Source organism: Cimex lectularius, unplaced genomic scaffold (genome assembly GCF_000648675.2).
Source record: "Cimex lectularius strain Harlan isolate CLEC.00 unplaced genomic scaffold, Clec_2.1 scaffold39, whole genome shotgun sequence".
Taxonomy (NCBI): domain Eukaryota; kingdom Metazoa; phylum Arthropoda; class Insecta; order Hemiptera; family Cimicidae; genus Cimex; species Cimex lectularius.
Window position 1 is genome coordinate 1,426,046 of NW_019392653.1, and position 14,917 is coordinate 1,440,962.

General features: G+C 34.6%; 1 protein-coding gene across 1 annotated transcript; it reads left to right on the plus strand.

Moving 5' to 3' along the window:
- The first annotated feature begins 1,941 nt into the window (after nt 1–1,941).
- Nucleotides 1,942–11,948, plus strand: LOC106661276 (ABC transporter G family member 23-like). The gene is made up of 15 exons (XM_014384566.2): nt 1,942–2,508; nt 5,219–5,354; nt 5,412–5,563; nt 5,620–5,727; nt 5,789–5,879; nt 5,991–6,122; nt 6,182–6,312; nt 6,368–6,590; nt 6,888–7,065; nt 8,786–8,901; nt 8,968–9,038; nt 9,099–9,187; nt 11,334–11,510; nt 11,577–11,663; nt 11,718–11,948. Exons 1-15 carry the CDS (start codon nt 2,408–2,410, stop codon nt 11,927–11,929), a joined length of 2,004 nt encoding a protein of 667 aa, XP_014240052.1. The 5' UTR covers nt 1,942–2,407; the 3' UTR covers nt 11,930–11,948.
- Nucleotides 11,949–14,917: the final 2,969 nt, after the last annotated feature.

Genomic DNA, 14,917 nt, shown 5'->3' on the forward strand with positions numbered 1-14,917 from the left:
AGGATATATAGTTCAAGATTGTCATAACTTCACTAATTTCGTGGTCCGCTTGACCAATTAATTTCATTACAAACACTTTTCATCTCAACCAAAAACCTTAATTAATTGTAATTGTCATAACCTCCACCTATTTCTAGAAAAAGACCCAATACCATTTCGTTGGTTGAAAAACCAAGGTAAACGTCACCAGTGAGCGATAACTGAGCATCAACCACCGAATTGAACGTTCAAAAGATTTCAGCACACATTACATTATTTAGGATCGTTAGGTTGCTTACCCTCTTCTTTAACAGTGATAACTGTCTTTCCAGATGTTTTCCTCTTTTCTTGTTTTGGTTGTTAATTATCTCTAGTTTTTCCGTCTGTTTCCCCCTTTTATGGGGAAGCAAAGGGCTCCCTCTTTCTCTCCTCTCTTTTCATCGTTATATCTTTGTCTATTTCTATCTCTCTTTCTTTCTTTGTCCTCCACTTATATCTTCCTATCTCTACATCAATCTGTCTTTCTCTCTCTGACCTCTCAATCTTTCAATCTATCTCCATCACTATCACTCTTTCTCTCTCAAGGACCTGAAGGCGAGGAAGAGGGCGAGGGAAAGAAAAAGAGAGACAAAATGAGAAAGAGAGGAAGAGAGAGAAATAGAAAGATACCAAAGAGAAAGATATAAATAGAGAGATAACAGAGAGAAAGAGATAAATGGAGAGATAGCAGAGTGAGAGAGAGAGAGAGAGAGAGAGAGAGAGAGAGAGAGAGAGAGAGAGAATAAGAAAGAGAGGGACAGAGAGAAATAGAGAGATACCAGAGAGAAAGATATAAATGGAGAGATAACCGAGAGAAAGAGAGGAACGGAGAGATAGCAGAGAGAGAAAGAAAGAAAGAGAGAGAGAAAGAGAGAGAGAGTGAGAGAGAGAGAGATGAAACAGAGGTTAAGAGAAAGTGATGGACAAGCTGGCAAAAAAAATAGGAAAAAATAATAACATAAAAGCGGGAGACCAAGTACAAGAAAAAATAGATAGAGAAAATAAAAGTACAGGTACAAGAGGAGAGAAATGAAAGACAAAGGTGAGACAGTAAAATAGAAAATTGAAAAAAGAAAGAAAGGGGAGAACGTGTAGCATATTAAACAACATTAAAGAATATTAAAGAAATATAGTATGATAAATGTACAGCGCAAAGAAGATACAATTAAGGAAAAAAGGGCAGAGGCAAGCAGAAAAACAAGCAAAATAAAAAGAGAACAGGAATGAATGAGATAGAGGAGTACATGTAGATCGATAAGGAGAGTGTAAAAGGTGAGAGAGAGCGTGAAAGAGTCCGACGGTGAGAAATTGTGAGAGAGGAAGGAGGGAAAGAAAAGAAGGAATAACAATTTAACATGAAAAAAAGTAATAAAATTATGCAAATTATGGAAACAAATCACCATAAACAACACAGTAAGATCAAAACAAATATGATTTTGTGCCTAAAATAAATGTTGGTACATAAATCGATGTAGTAGGACCTCACCCAATTAAATTTAATATTATTCGTTATCTTAATAATATTAATAAACAAATCATATTAATATTAATAAAGGTTTTAGTACACATTAATTTTTATGGAAAGAAGGTTGGGATGTAAAATTAATGCCACGAGCAGGACTCGAACCCACGTCATCCGGATTGAGCAAGGATAAATAGGGGTTTAATTTGCAATAAATCTCTTGTTAAGCATTAACAACACTATTATTGGTTGGGGAAAAAAGATTATGCACATTATTCTTCTAAGTATTTCCACTTATGAAAATTAAAATTACTAGAAATAACAATTTCTCGACAGACATTGTAAATTTATGGAGTTACTTATTCGAGGGACATAGTATTTTGTAAAAATAGATGCTGGTTTTAAAAATAATCATATCTCTGGATAGTAGGGTTACGAAATAGAAAAATTATGCATGGTATTCTCCAAATCGCACACTTTAGGGCGTTTGAATGTTTAAAATGTTTGCGAAGTATAGATAATGATTTATTGATCAATGAGATGGATCGTAAAGAGTCGCCAAGGTTGCTGTCTGCTGAATACATCATTCACTCGGAAGTTGAGCAGCGTGTTGAGTTTTTATTTTGGAGGGGATGTGTAGCGTGCTATGGAAGTGAAATAAACGAATAGAAGAATTCAGACCGCTATTTGGGTCCCGGCACCGATGAAGAACACGCATCGGTTTATTTACAGTTTTGTTTAGTTTTGCGTAGAAAACGATTTCTTAACACAATCTAACCCATTGAAAATAAATATGAATTTCGTTTAGCTTGTTAATTTCAAGATAATTTTAAATTTCTCTATTGCTCAAAAACCTTTAGTGGTTTTAATTTAATGATTAAAAGCCGAAAATAGTTTTTTTAAAAATATTTTTGTGAAATTTTTGCAATGGATCCGAATGTACTAGTGAATTTCAAGAACGTCTACAAGAAATACGAGAAAAACTGGATTCTTAGAGGCCTCAACTTATCCATTCATAAAAGTACAATGTAAGTTGTTGTATGTAAGTTTAACATGAAACATGTGCGCTGTTTATTGTGAGATTTCCTTGATGAACCTGTAATTTGGTCGATGCCGATCATCCAGGCCTTCCTATCTTCGCCGTGTTGGTCTGTGAGACTCGTTTCGCCATCTTTAGTGCTGGGTCTGTCTGTTAAACAAGAAAATCAGTTCAAAAAATAATTTACAGATGTCTTAAACTTAATTGGTAACTGAAACATACATAATTTCCCTTTTTCCTTCATCTAACTGCACACGTGCTGGTTCTTACTAATAGTAGTATCAGGCCAAATCATTACCATCACATTACCAGAACATTTCAATTTGAATTGGCAACAAATACTAAACTCAAACTTATCATACGCGCACACGATTAAAAAAAATGTCACTTTTTGTAGATTAATTGGCGTTTTGAAAAAATGGCAAAAAGGTGGGGTTGAGATGGGAAGTTAGTGCCCGAGGGGATCGAAGTCACGATAGCTCAAGTGGTAGAGTAGCGGCGTATCAAGCCGAAGGTCGTGGGTTCGTATCCCGCTCGTGACACTGACTCTTTATCTCAACTTAAAAACCTTAATTAATTGAAAGTTTTGAAAAAAGTTGATATGCAAACAGTCAATCTTAAAACCTGACAACATTGAAAAAAATACTACACATGTTCGTATATGTTTGGTCTTTAATTTATATGTGCTGATCCCGTTTAAAGTAAACACGTTTCACTGTCGTATATGTGTACACAAACCAATGTTTTTCTAATATTCACGAACGAAACTATTAAATTCTGTTACCATTCATCTCCTCGATTTGTTAATCGAAAAATTAGAAAAATGGCAATCTTAATTCAATTAATTAATCTTTATGTAAGGTATTAGTGGAGATAAAAAAGTCAGTGTCCCGAGCGGGATTCGAACCCATGACCTTCGCCGCTGCTCTTCCACTTGAAGTCACGATAGCTCAAGTGGTAGAGCTGCGGCGTATTTAGCCGAAGGTCATGGGTTTGAATCCCGCTCGGAACACTGACTTTTTTATCTCAGCAAATACCTTACATAAAGATTAATTAATTGAAAGATGTTGTTTGGTCAATCTGACGACGAAATCTATTGAAGGTAATCTTATGTTAGGGGTCGGGAAAAAACTTTTTTTTTGAGCTCTGGCAAGGTCCAATTGGAGGAAACTGTTTTATTTATTTTTTATTTTTGTATTATTATTTTTTTTTAAATTCCGCTAAATTACGACTCCTGGCGAATGAATAATTAGGGTTTTTTTATACAAATTAAAAACAAGGTGAACAAGTCGAACATGTAACAAAGAGTCTCGTGGTTCGGTGGGGTTCATTCACCAAGCTGAATTAAAAAAAAGAATTATTTTTATTTTATTGTAGTTTTGTTTGTCTCTGCTTTTCCAAAGTGGTTTATCCATAAACTTGTGTGGCATCCGATTTAACGTGATGGTTTCCCGTTCACCACTGAGGGTGCATAATTGTTTGCCAGAATAGTAACAATTCAAAAATTATTATAGAGAAGCGAACAACTGAGATTTTAATATATTCCATAATAATTGCTTACATTTACGACATTTTGACTACTGCAGCCATCGTAACATTGTTTGCATAATGTAATGTATAATATACTGCAATATGCATTAATGTAAACAAGATGAGAGTCCCTGTAATTTATCCAATACTGTGTACAACTTAATGTGTATCAAATTTTGTAAACAATAGCTGTTTTTAAGCTAAGAATTCCTTTTTTACGAGGTTATATCAACTCTCGGGGTGTCTGTTTTTGAAAAAAAAAGCTCATTTGTAAGTATGTCGGGTTCAAAGGTAGGGCCGCTAGATTCGAACTCAGGACCTTTACCTTACAGTGATGAGCGCCGAGTCAACGCCTAAAACCGTTCCGGCCACCGATACCCCAGAATACCTTTTCAAATGTATATATTAAAATAATAAATTTATGTTTCTATAATGTAAAATGTAAATATTGTTTTTTCACTTACGGAATGGAAACAGTTTAGTTAAAAAAAGCAACTAAAATCTAAAATATCGTATCCGCCTGGATGTTCACTTGTGAGCTAAGGTTTGTAAGAGTGTGCTATAGAGAAAGAAAAAGGAAAGAGAAGAAAAGAGAGAGAGAGAGAGAGAGAGAGAGAGAGAGAGAGAGAGAGAGAGAAAATGAGCGTTAAAAAGTAAGCAATTGTTTCAACAACGGAAACTCAAATATATTACAGTTTAACTAACTTCAAACTTCAAATCTTTAAACTTTATGTAAATTTGAGATTAAAACCGTTAATAAGCAGGTAGGTGCATGAGTTAGAAAATATTGAACGCCATTTTCTAAATGTCGCACGCAGAAATTTTATAGCAGTAACGGTCTAATAACTGGTTTGTTTGGTTTGTCTTGGTATGTTGTTGATTGTCAGTCTGTCCTTCACACTCGATTATTTTTGGGTGGAGCTTTCTTGTACTTTTTGCAAAAAAATAAATTGTTTTCAACCCTTTTATAAATCAACATCGTTATTGACTGGTTGCATCTCATATTCAAACTGTTATAAATTGTGGTTGGTAGCTTCCGTTCATTTTGGTATGCCAATGGTAGTCAGAACAAAACGTTCGGAAACTATCAAACTGCAAAGTTTCATTTGCAAAAATTAAAATAAATAATGATAAATAATAATGATTTCTTAAATAAGGAGTTTTTTTAGCTACAGCCTGTTGGGACCCAGTGGCTCTGGAAAAACGACAATAATCGGTTTAATCCTTGGAGAACTGCAACCGGATTTCGGCGATATAAACTGGGGTGAAGTTCATTCTCGAAAAGAATTCGGCTACATGCCACAAGTGAGCCTTAAAAATCAAATTTGTTTTTGTCAAAACACAATCGTCATCTTGTTCTAGGCAACATCTCTTTATGAAGATTTAACAATAAAGGAATCTTGCGTCTATTATTCTTACCTTTTCGGTCTTGGTGGACGCATTCCAAAAAAAGCAATCCAGCTGCTGAACAAGCTGGAGATTTTCGATTTGAACAGACTAGTCTGTACTTTAAGGTACGGTGTGATATTTCGTTTTGATTTTTAAAGTTAAGGGTTTAATTTGTTTTTAGCGGAGGAGAACAAAGGAGAGTGAGCTTTGTCATAGCTTTAATTCATGAACCGAGCATCCTCCTTTTAGACGAACCAACTGCCAGCCTGGACTGTCTACACTCTAAAATGTAACTATTTAAAAAAATATTCGAGCCGAATATTCAAAAATCATATTTCTTCTTTGCACAGAATCTGGGAACATTTAGCAGCTCTTTCAGGTAAAGGAACGACCATACTTCTCACGACCCATTACGTTCAAGAAGCCGTCAATTCAACAAAAGTGAGTTGCTAATTCAAATTTTTATCAGCACCTTCTATCAACCGGAGGAATCTTCAACTTTGTCAAGTTACAGTTGTTTCATTTAACACCAATCGAAAGTGAGTTTTTTAGGTTGGTTTCTTGAGGAAAGGAAATCTGATAGCAGAAGACAAAGTGACCGAGTTTATCGATAAGCATGGCACTTCCAATTTAGACAATATATTCGTGCAGTTGTGCGCCAAGGATATTCAAAAAAGCGAATGTGTAATTGAATTCGATCGGTATTACTTGATCAGAACTAAAATTAAGTTTTGTTTTTACAGATCGTGGTAGACAAGTCCCATTTGAAGTGTGCCAGTATGAAAATAGGTTTCCAAGGTGATAGATGTTTTAAATGGCCTTGTTTTTATGCCCAACTCGCCAAGAATCTGATCACTGTGAAAAGGAACCTTCTGTAAGTTCTGTGGTGTAACTTAATAACTTAATTCTGACTAATGTTCTTTGCGAAGGGTCTTCTTTTGCAATTTGTGCCTGCCGATCGTTTTCGCGTTGTTCTTCGGCATGGCGATCGGGAGAGACTTGAACGAACTGTCGCTGGGATCCGTTTCCGGCACCGTCAAGATCTCAGATTGCAAAGACATGGGCACGAGGTACGACGAACTACTTCGCTGCGAGCTGCCTGAGCGGATAGAGTGTTTCATTTTCCAAAGGCTGGAAGAACGTTTTAAAATGGTAAGCTTCGCTAGTAACAGGATCCTTCCTTGCAGGATCCTTCTTCTTACTTGCCATCTTGTTCTTCTACTTTGATCTGGACCGTTAGGAAATATACATTTACATCTAAATTTTTTTTATAGGACGCATGTAGAATTGAAAAACTAAACAAAAACAAGTTAGTTTACAATAACTATCACTAATTGACATGTGCGTGTTCCAACCTCTAAAAAAAATTTCTCTCTCTCTCTTTTTATCTATCTATTTATTCATCTCTATCTCAAGTACACACGGAAACGAATAGGTAACCTGTTTTAGGTCGATTACGATGACTTTACCAATGCGTTTAAGGATCTGCAGAGAGCGAGGATACACGGAATACTGAAATTCGAGAGGAATTTCAGCTCCTCGTTGTCATCTTTTTACGGCGATGTTACCCAGTTTAAAAGTGACAAAATAAACGATGCGATTATCGTTTCTCACCTAGATTCCTCAGGTAAACAATGGCAGGAAATCATTAAAAAGGCATTCTAATAAGTCAATTTTTGTGTAATATCTCCAAATCAAACACTATTGTTATACAAGTGTAAGTTTGCGTATTTTGGCCAATAACCAATTTTTATACAATGACTTGATTAATAATAATTACTCATTGTTAGTTAATTAATTGACAAACAAAGAAAACAGGAATAATGCATGTGAGCTGCCTTATATTAAAATTATTATCAAGGCCAAAATGTTCTTAAAAAACCTTCTAAAAATACTACAAGTGAAAAATGATGAAGGTGAGGTGAGTATGTCTATATGTAAAATATAGTTCTTACAGTTCTTTTGTGGGTAACAACTATAAGAACTATCTTTTAAAAAGGCACTATAAGTGTTGCCAATATTTTATGTAACATGACATTAATAAGGACGTAAAAATAATATAAAATAACAAACAATTCGTACTAAGTATTGTTGATTGTCCGGGATTATACGAGGATCCTCCTTTGAGAAATGTGGGAAATTGTAGTATTTTAAAGCCCAATTATTATGTATTAAAAAAACCTCAAATTAAAATAAAAATTGTTGTTTTACTTGTAATTAATGTTCACATGGTCTTCTAAAAGCTCAATTTTTTGTTTAATTCAGAAATTTTACATTACGTGCTTACATTACGTATGAAACCTTTGTTTGGATTTTTTTCGTTTGAAAGGAAAAGTTATTTAAAATTAAAAAGAATTAACATGAAGGTTAATTTGAACGTAACGGTTAATTGGAAATAAAAAGTGTTAATTTGCCGGTAAAGAAAAAGGTTAATTTAAAATTTAAAAGGAATAATCTGGAGTTAAAGAAAGAGTGGATTTGAAATTAAAACGGCCTAATTTGAGGATAAAAAGGTTAGTTTGAATTTGAAAACGCCTAATTTGAAATTAAAAAAGGTTAATTTGAAGTTAAAAAACACTTGGTTTAATGATAAAAACGTTTAATTTATAATTGAAAAGAGTTAATTTGCAATAAAAAACGGTTTAATTGACATTAAATGGGGTTAATTTGAAAATAAAAAAAAGTTAATTTGAAATTTAAAAAAGTTAATCTGAAGGTAAAAAAAATTTCAAGTTAAGAATGGTTAAATTTAAGGTGGGTTCATTTGCAATTATAAAGGGTTAATTTGAAGGTAAAAAAGGTTAATTTGACATTAAAAAGGGTTAATTTGAAATTAACAAGGGGTTATTTTATTGGTAAAAGGGTTGAATTACAATTATAAATGGTTAATTTGAAATTATAAAGGGTTAATGTGAAAGTAAAAAGGTTAATTTGACATTAAAAAGGATTAATTTGAAATTATAAAGGGTTAATTCAAAGGGTAAAAAGGTTAATTTGACATTAAAAAGGTTAATTTGACATTAAAAAGGGTTAATTTGAAATTAAAAAGGGGTTATTTTGTAGGTAAAAGGGTTGAATGGCAATTATGAAGGGTTAATTTGAAATATAAAGGGTTAATTTGAAGGTAAAAAAAAGGTTAATTTGTAGGTAAAAAGGGTTGGATTGCAATTATAAAGGACTAATTTGAAATTAAGACGGGTTAATTTGAAGATAAAAACGGTTAATGTTAACTTAAAAATGGTTCATTTGATAAGAAGGGCGGTTAATTTGAGAAAAAAGTAAAAAGTTTTGATCTACATCTTCCATTATTTGAATCAAATAGCTGTATTTGTATTTATTCATTACAGATTACGTTAAAGCCCACTTTTTAAAGAAGTTTATAAGTAAAAGCGTCATGGGAATATTCAAGGATATAGACGGTTTTTGCAATTCGTCAAAAACTGCCAGCCCTATCCCGCTCAAGGTAAAAGGGAAAATGTGTAATCATCATCGGATAAATGTAATCCCTTGATTTTCATTTTCTTTACAGTTCGAACAACCCATTTACGGTTCGGCGGAAGCACCGTATTCCCACTCATTATACCCGGCATACGTATGCGTGTGAGTATTCAAACTTCTGCTTTAATAGAAATTCTTCGATTGTTTTATGGCATTTTACAGTTGCTCATTCATCTTCACCATTGTGTTCTCGACCCCTGCACTGCTGGTGGACAAGAAACATGGATGCGTGAGGCGTAATATGATATCAGGTGAGATAGAGAAAAATGATTACATACTGCAAAAAGATATTAAGATTATAATCTAAATATTGTGAGCTTCGAAAGGTAGATTGATCCGTAGTTCGATTCGCTAATCATTCTGACTGGCGCATTCTCGCTGGTTCTGCTGCGTTTCATGGTCAGTCGTTGGCCTCTGTCTTTTGTTTGTACACGTTCTTGGTCGAAAATTAAAACGTATCTGGAAGATAATTTTAGCGAGAATAGGCTTATCAGAGCAACCGGAAGATCCGAGACGTTATTATACATTTGTTATTATACACGAATATGTTGCATTTATTTAAGTTTACACCCATTTATGTTATTTTTTTTTTATAACGTCGTGCTTTTGAAAGAGCTAATTGAACTGTAAATTAGTAGAAACATACCAAGCAACACCAAATTGGAAGTTCTAGTTCAAAATATCAGGATAAGAATTTATTTCATCAAACGCCATATCCCTTTAGTATTAGGATTTAATAATGTCAACACTAACAAGGAATCACTTTTCTTCAAATTTCGAATTTGTTTTCCCTTCTGTTCTATTTTCTATTCTTCCTCTTTTTCTAACATTCTTTCTTTCTCTCTCTCTCTCTCTCTCTCTCTCTCTCTCTCTCTCTCTCTTTTTTCTTTCACTCTTTTCTTTTCCCCCGTGAAGACACAAATTCTCATTTCTTTTCAAATTTAGTTTCTTTCCATTATCTTTTCTGTTAATGTTTTTTTTCGCTCTTCCTTCTTCTAATTTTGAATTTGTTTTCTGTTCTGTTCTAATGTCTATTCTTTCTCTTTTTTCTTATATTCTTTCTTTCTTTATCTCTCTCTCTCTCTCTCACTCTCTCTCTTTCTCTTTTTCTCTCTCACTCTCACTCCTACCTCTCTCCCTCTCATTCATTCTTTTCTTTTCCCCCGTGAAAACTCAAAGTCTCATCTCTATCTTTTGAAATTTAGTTACTTTCCATCCTCTTTTCTGTTAAAGTGTTTTTTTCGCTCTCCCTTCTTCAAATTTTGAATTTGTTTTCTGTACTGTTATATTTTCTATTCTTTCCCTCTTTTCTTGTACCCTTTTCTGTTAACGTTTTTTTCGCTCTCACTTCTTCTAATTTTGAATTTGTTTTCCGTACTGTTCTATTTGCTATTTTTTCTCTTTTTTCTTATATACTTTCTCTCTCACTCTCACTCCCCCTCTCTCTTTCACCCTTTTCTCTTCCCCCCGTGAAGACTCAAAGTCTCATTTCTATCTTTTGAAATTTAGTTTCTGTCCATTCTCTTTTCTGTTAACGTGTTTTTCCGCTCTCCTTTCTTCTAATTATGAATTTATTTTGTGTGCTGTTATATTTTTTATTATGTTTCATTTTTTTTTCCACTCATTTCATCTCTCCCTCTCCTTTCCTCCGTATCCATCTCTCTCTTCCCCCCCCGTGAAGGCTCACAGACTCTCTATTCTTTTGTTAACTTTTATTTCGCTCTCCCTTCTTCTAATTTTGAATTTGTTTTCTGTACTGTGCTATTTTTTAATCGTTCTCTTTTTATTTGTATTCTTTTCATCTCTCAAACTCCCTTCGTCCCCCCTCACTCTCTCCCTACCACCCACCCTCTCTCACTTGCTCATTCTTTCATAATCCTTTTACTGTATTAGATGTATAATTTTCCATCCATTTTTAGTGCCTTGATTTTTATCACATTTGGGCGTTTCTCTGTACGTCAAACGGATTTTAATACAGTAGGTCTGTCTTCGGTTGGCCAACCATTGGAGCCTATAAAAACGTCACAATCAGGGGGAAACGCACAGACCAACACTATTGACGATGGCGAATGTGAATTTCTAGCAGACCGAAATTATTAAGACATTACTTCGCGTTATCTGAGGGGTGATGAACCAGAATTTTGGTCGTTACCGATCATTTTGGTCAAGCCAGTCTTCGCTTTGTTGTTCTGTCAGATGACGAAATGCCGAAACGTGAGGATAGGCTGACTAAAGTGATTGATAATACTCAAATTACAAAATCACTACGATAGACAGACCAAACTACAATACAAACAATTTCACCAGACTTCACCAAAAACACCACAACTTGTGCATTGCCTAACTGTATTGGCATAAATATAATCATTTATACATTTTTACAATTTTGATTTTCAGGCTTAACTTATATGGAAATGGTGGCCGCCCATTTGGTCATCCAAGTCGTATTGATGCTCTTGCAGGACATTTTGATTTTGGGCACGTTCATCTGGATTTTAGGGTACCCCCAGATAGGTAGACTGTCGACGGCTCTTTCAGTCACACTGTCTTGTAACATTAACGGCATAGCCATAGGTAATTTTTATCTATTTGGAATTTTTCTAACGGTTTATAGTTCTAATAACGCAAATATTATTTTAGCATTTTTCGTTGTCGAACTGTTCAAGAACGATTTGGTCATCATGCTGACATCAATAGGTGCAATGAATTTATCTTTACTCCTCGGAGGTTAGTCTGATGATTATAATTTTTTTCTTGAAAACTTATTTAAATTGTTTTTAGGAATTTTATGGCCCCCGGTCGGTTATCCAAAGTGGCTTCAGTGGCTCTGCTATATCATACCGAATACAAGCACTTCAAACAGCTTGCAAGCCGTCGCTTTGAAAGGCTCGACACCTTCAGACCCATCGGTTTACAGGGCGTACATCGAATGCTCCTCTTGGATTGTGATATGCATTTTAGTTTGTAATTGTCAATTTAGAAAGAATAAATGATATTTTGGTTAATGCCTTTTTAAACGGTTTTGATTTGGACAGCGATTTATTAATAAACCACTTCTGGTAAAGTGATCAGTGCCGATCAGTTCAACAAAAATAAATTTTCAAAATTATAAAATAATGTTCAAAAGGTTTGAAGTTTGTGTTAAGATAGAACGTTAATTTATTTAAAATAAATTTAAAAATTAAAAAAAAATTTAAATAATTTTAAAATAAATTAGAGCCCTAATTAAAAGACGGGAAGCGGCAAGAAGGCGCTTTCGTCGAACTAAACTTCCTGAAGACCACTCTTCCTTCCGAGCCGTTCGCAATAAAACCCAATCCTATATCCGTCGGGCCAAAGCCCTTCATTACCAAGATGCACTCTCCACCACTCCTGATCCTAGAGCAAAATGGAAGCTCGTAACATTGGCATATGTCGCCCACCCAACTCACCATCTTCCTTTCCTGTCTCCCCTGAAGAATTAAATACCCAATTTGTCTCGCCTAACTCTTCTCCATCAATGCCTGTCCACATACCCGCTCCCTCTGGACCCTCATTCAGATCGTCTAGCTTCTATTTCTCCTATCTAACCCCAGCCGAAGTCCTCGAGGCCATAACCAAATCTCACTCCAATGCCATTGGAGTTGATAGCATCCCTATCCATTTTCTTAAACTCTGCCTCCCAATATTACTACCTGTTCTACTTCACATCTATAACTACTGACTTCAAAACTCTGTTTTTCCGACAGCCTGGCAAAAAGCTCTTGTCCACCCTATCAATAAAACCCCCAACCCATCCTCTCCTACAGACTACCGTCCCATCTCCATCCTCTCAAACCTGTCCAAGCCCCTAGAAAGATTAGTCCAAGCACAAGTCTCNTATTCGTCACGCTGCCTCCTTTTCCTCCTTTAAATCCCACCTGTATAATCACCTCCTCTCCCTCCAAGCAGAGACCTCACGTTAACATTTTTTTTATTTTTTTTTTTAAATTTATTTACTTTTTTTTTATATTTTTTTTTATTTATTTATTTTTTTTTTTACTTTTAACGTCATAGAAGGAACTTCCTTAGTTCATGTAAATTATTCTTAGGGGACACCAGTCCCAGAAAATAAAGTTATTTTTCTTCTTCTTCTTAAAAAAATAATAATTGCAACTAATAATAAAGATCCTTGTTTAAAAGAAACAGGTAAATGATAAATATAAACAAATGTATAGAGCACACCGAAAATTTAAACAAATATTGCTTTTAAAAACCAGTAAAATTGTTGGAAGATTATCAAAAAGAAATACGGTCATGAACTCTACAATCTGTTCGTTCAATTTTTAACAATGACGTTGGAGACGTTTTATTTCCTTCATTCCAAAGTGTCAATCTTTGACATGTGGTAATTTAGGAAATAATGTGAGAAGAACGCGAAAGATAACGAGCCGAACAATAAAAGAGTAAAAAATTACTTAGATAACTAAAACGCGAATAAGATATTTCTCACTTCTTTTCTTCCTTCCTAAATTATATCCTCTCTACCTGAATGTCGTTCTGGGCACACACAAACTAATTGACTCAATTTTAAAAAAATCTAAGGAAGGATCTTTGTTAGAGGACATCTGCTGACAAAAGCAATTAACATCATTTTAAAGTTCGAATGAATATTATATATAAAAGCATGAAGTATTTGTAGATTTGATAATCCAAAAAATTATTATTTTTTAATTAATTAATTTGTTTTAATAGTGTTTCCTCATGGATTAATAGATTAGTGGTTTGATTCGATGGTGGGCTAATAATAAGTCCTCGGTTCAATGGTAATGTATTCCAGGACAGAGTCAGAGGAAAAGGGACCTTCGCAGAAACTAACCTAGAACGTGTCAGGACTGTAATGATTGGACACTACAGAAACATGATTGTGCAGATTGCCAGAAATTAGAAGAAACTGCCTAACTTGACCTTGTTGGTGCAAAGGTCTATGCATGATGAGATTCCTACTCCTGAGGGAGGAAAAGTCCAAGCCTGAAGGATTTACACAAAAGCCTTTAACGAAGCATAAAGGATCTGATAAAAATCCTTAAGCCTAATGAAAAGCACTAGACCATAATGAAAATTGCAAAATTTATCGATATTAGTCACGGATATTAAGGTCTTATGAAGGACGAAACCTAATGACCTAAAACAAAATGACATGAAGCTATTAAATCCAAGGTTCAATGGGAATGCTTTCCAGGACAGAAGCATGCAAAAAAGTTCAAAAAAGGGAAATCACTGAAACTAACGACAGAACTATTTATTAAATCTAGCACTAGGAACTTAGGAACTAGAAAAGTAGGACTGCTAACTGGACACTACAGACTCTGGAGGCACTTGTTTAGACTCAAAGCAGGGGAAACAAGCCTGTGCAGATATTGCCAGGAAGATGAAGAAAAGCGGAACATGTCTTCTGTTGGTGTGAAGACCTATGCAGGCTGAGATTCCTACTATTTGTAAAAGAAAAACCACGGCCTGAAAGAAACACATGGAACTGTAACAAATCTTTGGGATGTGATAAAAATTAAGGAAGAGCTCTAGATATGATCTTTTGTGAATACAATTAATTTGATCTTGAGAGATGTTAAAATATTTTAGCTAATTTAGAAAAGTTGTATAAAGGGTACCATATGCCTGTATTGTATTATGTATATTGTACATAACATGTACACAATCTATATGTGCTATATACTTGCTCTCTCTCCCATTTTGCCAGTTAGTGCTGATATACCCCAAGGTAATATTCTAAGCCCTAACCTCTACTCAATATACACCCATGGTATTTCAACATTCCTCCAACAGATACAGATACATTTGCTGATGATATCCTCTCCCCTCTATTCTGATTCTGTCATCTCCTTAAAACATTCAAACCCTCACTTCCTTGCTGATAAAGTCACACTGCCTCCTTTCTACAGAAACTGGAATGGAACCCAAACACTAGCCTAAAACGACGATACTTATTACTCACTCGGCTACTT

Excerpts from the sequence above, each read along its gene's own strand:
- LOC106661276 (XM_014384566.2), top strand. The coding sequence starts at position 2,408 with ATGGATCCGAATGTACTAGTGAATTTCAAGAACGTCTACAAGAAATAC. Across the intron at positions 5,880-5,990 it reads AAGCCGTCAATTCAACAAAA|GTTGGTTTCTTGAGGAAAGG; the intron begins GTGAGTTGCTAA and ends TGAGTTTTTTAG. Across the intron at positions 9,188-11,333 it reads GAGGCGTAATATGATATCAG|GCTTAACTTATATGGAAATG; the intron begins GTGAGATAGAGA and ends TTTGATTTTCAG.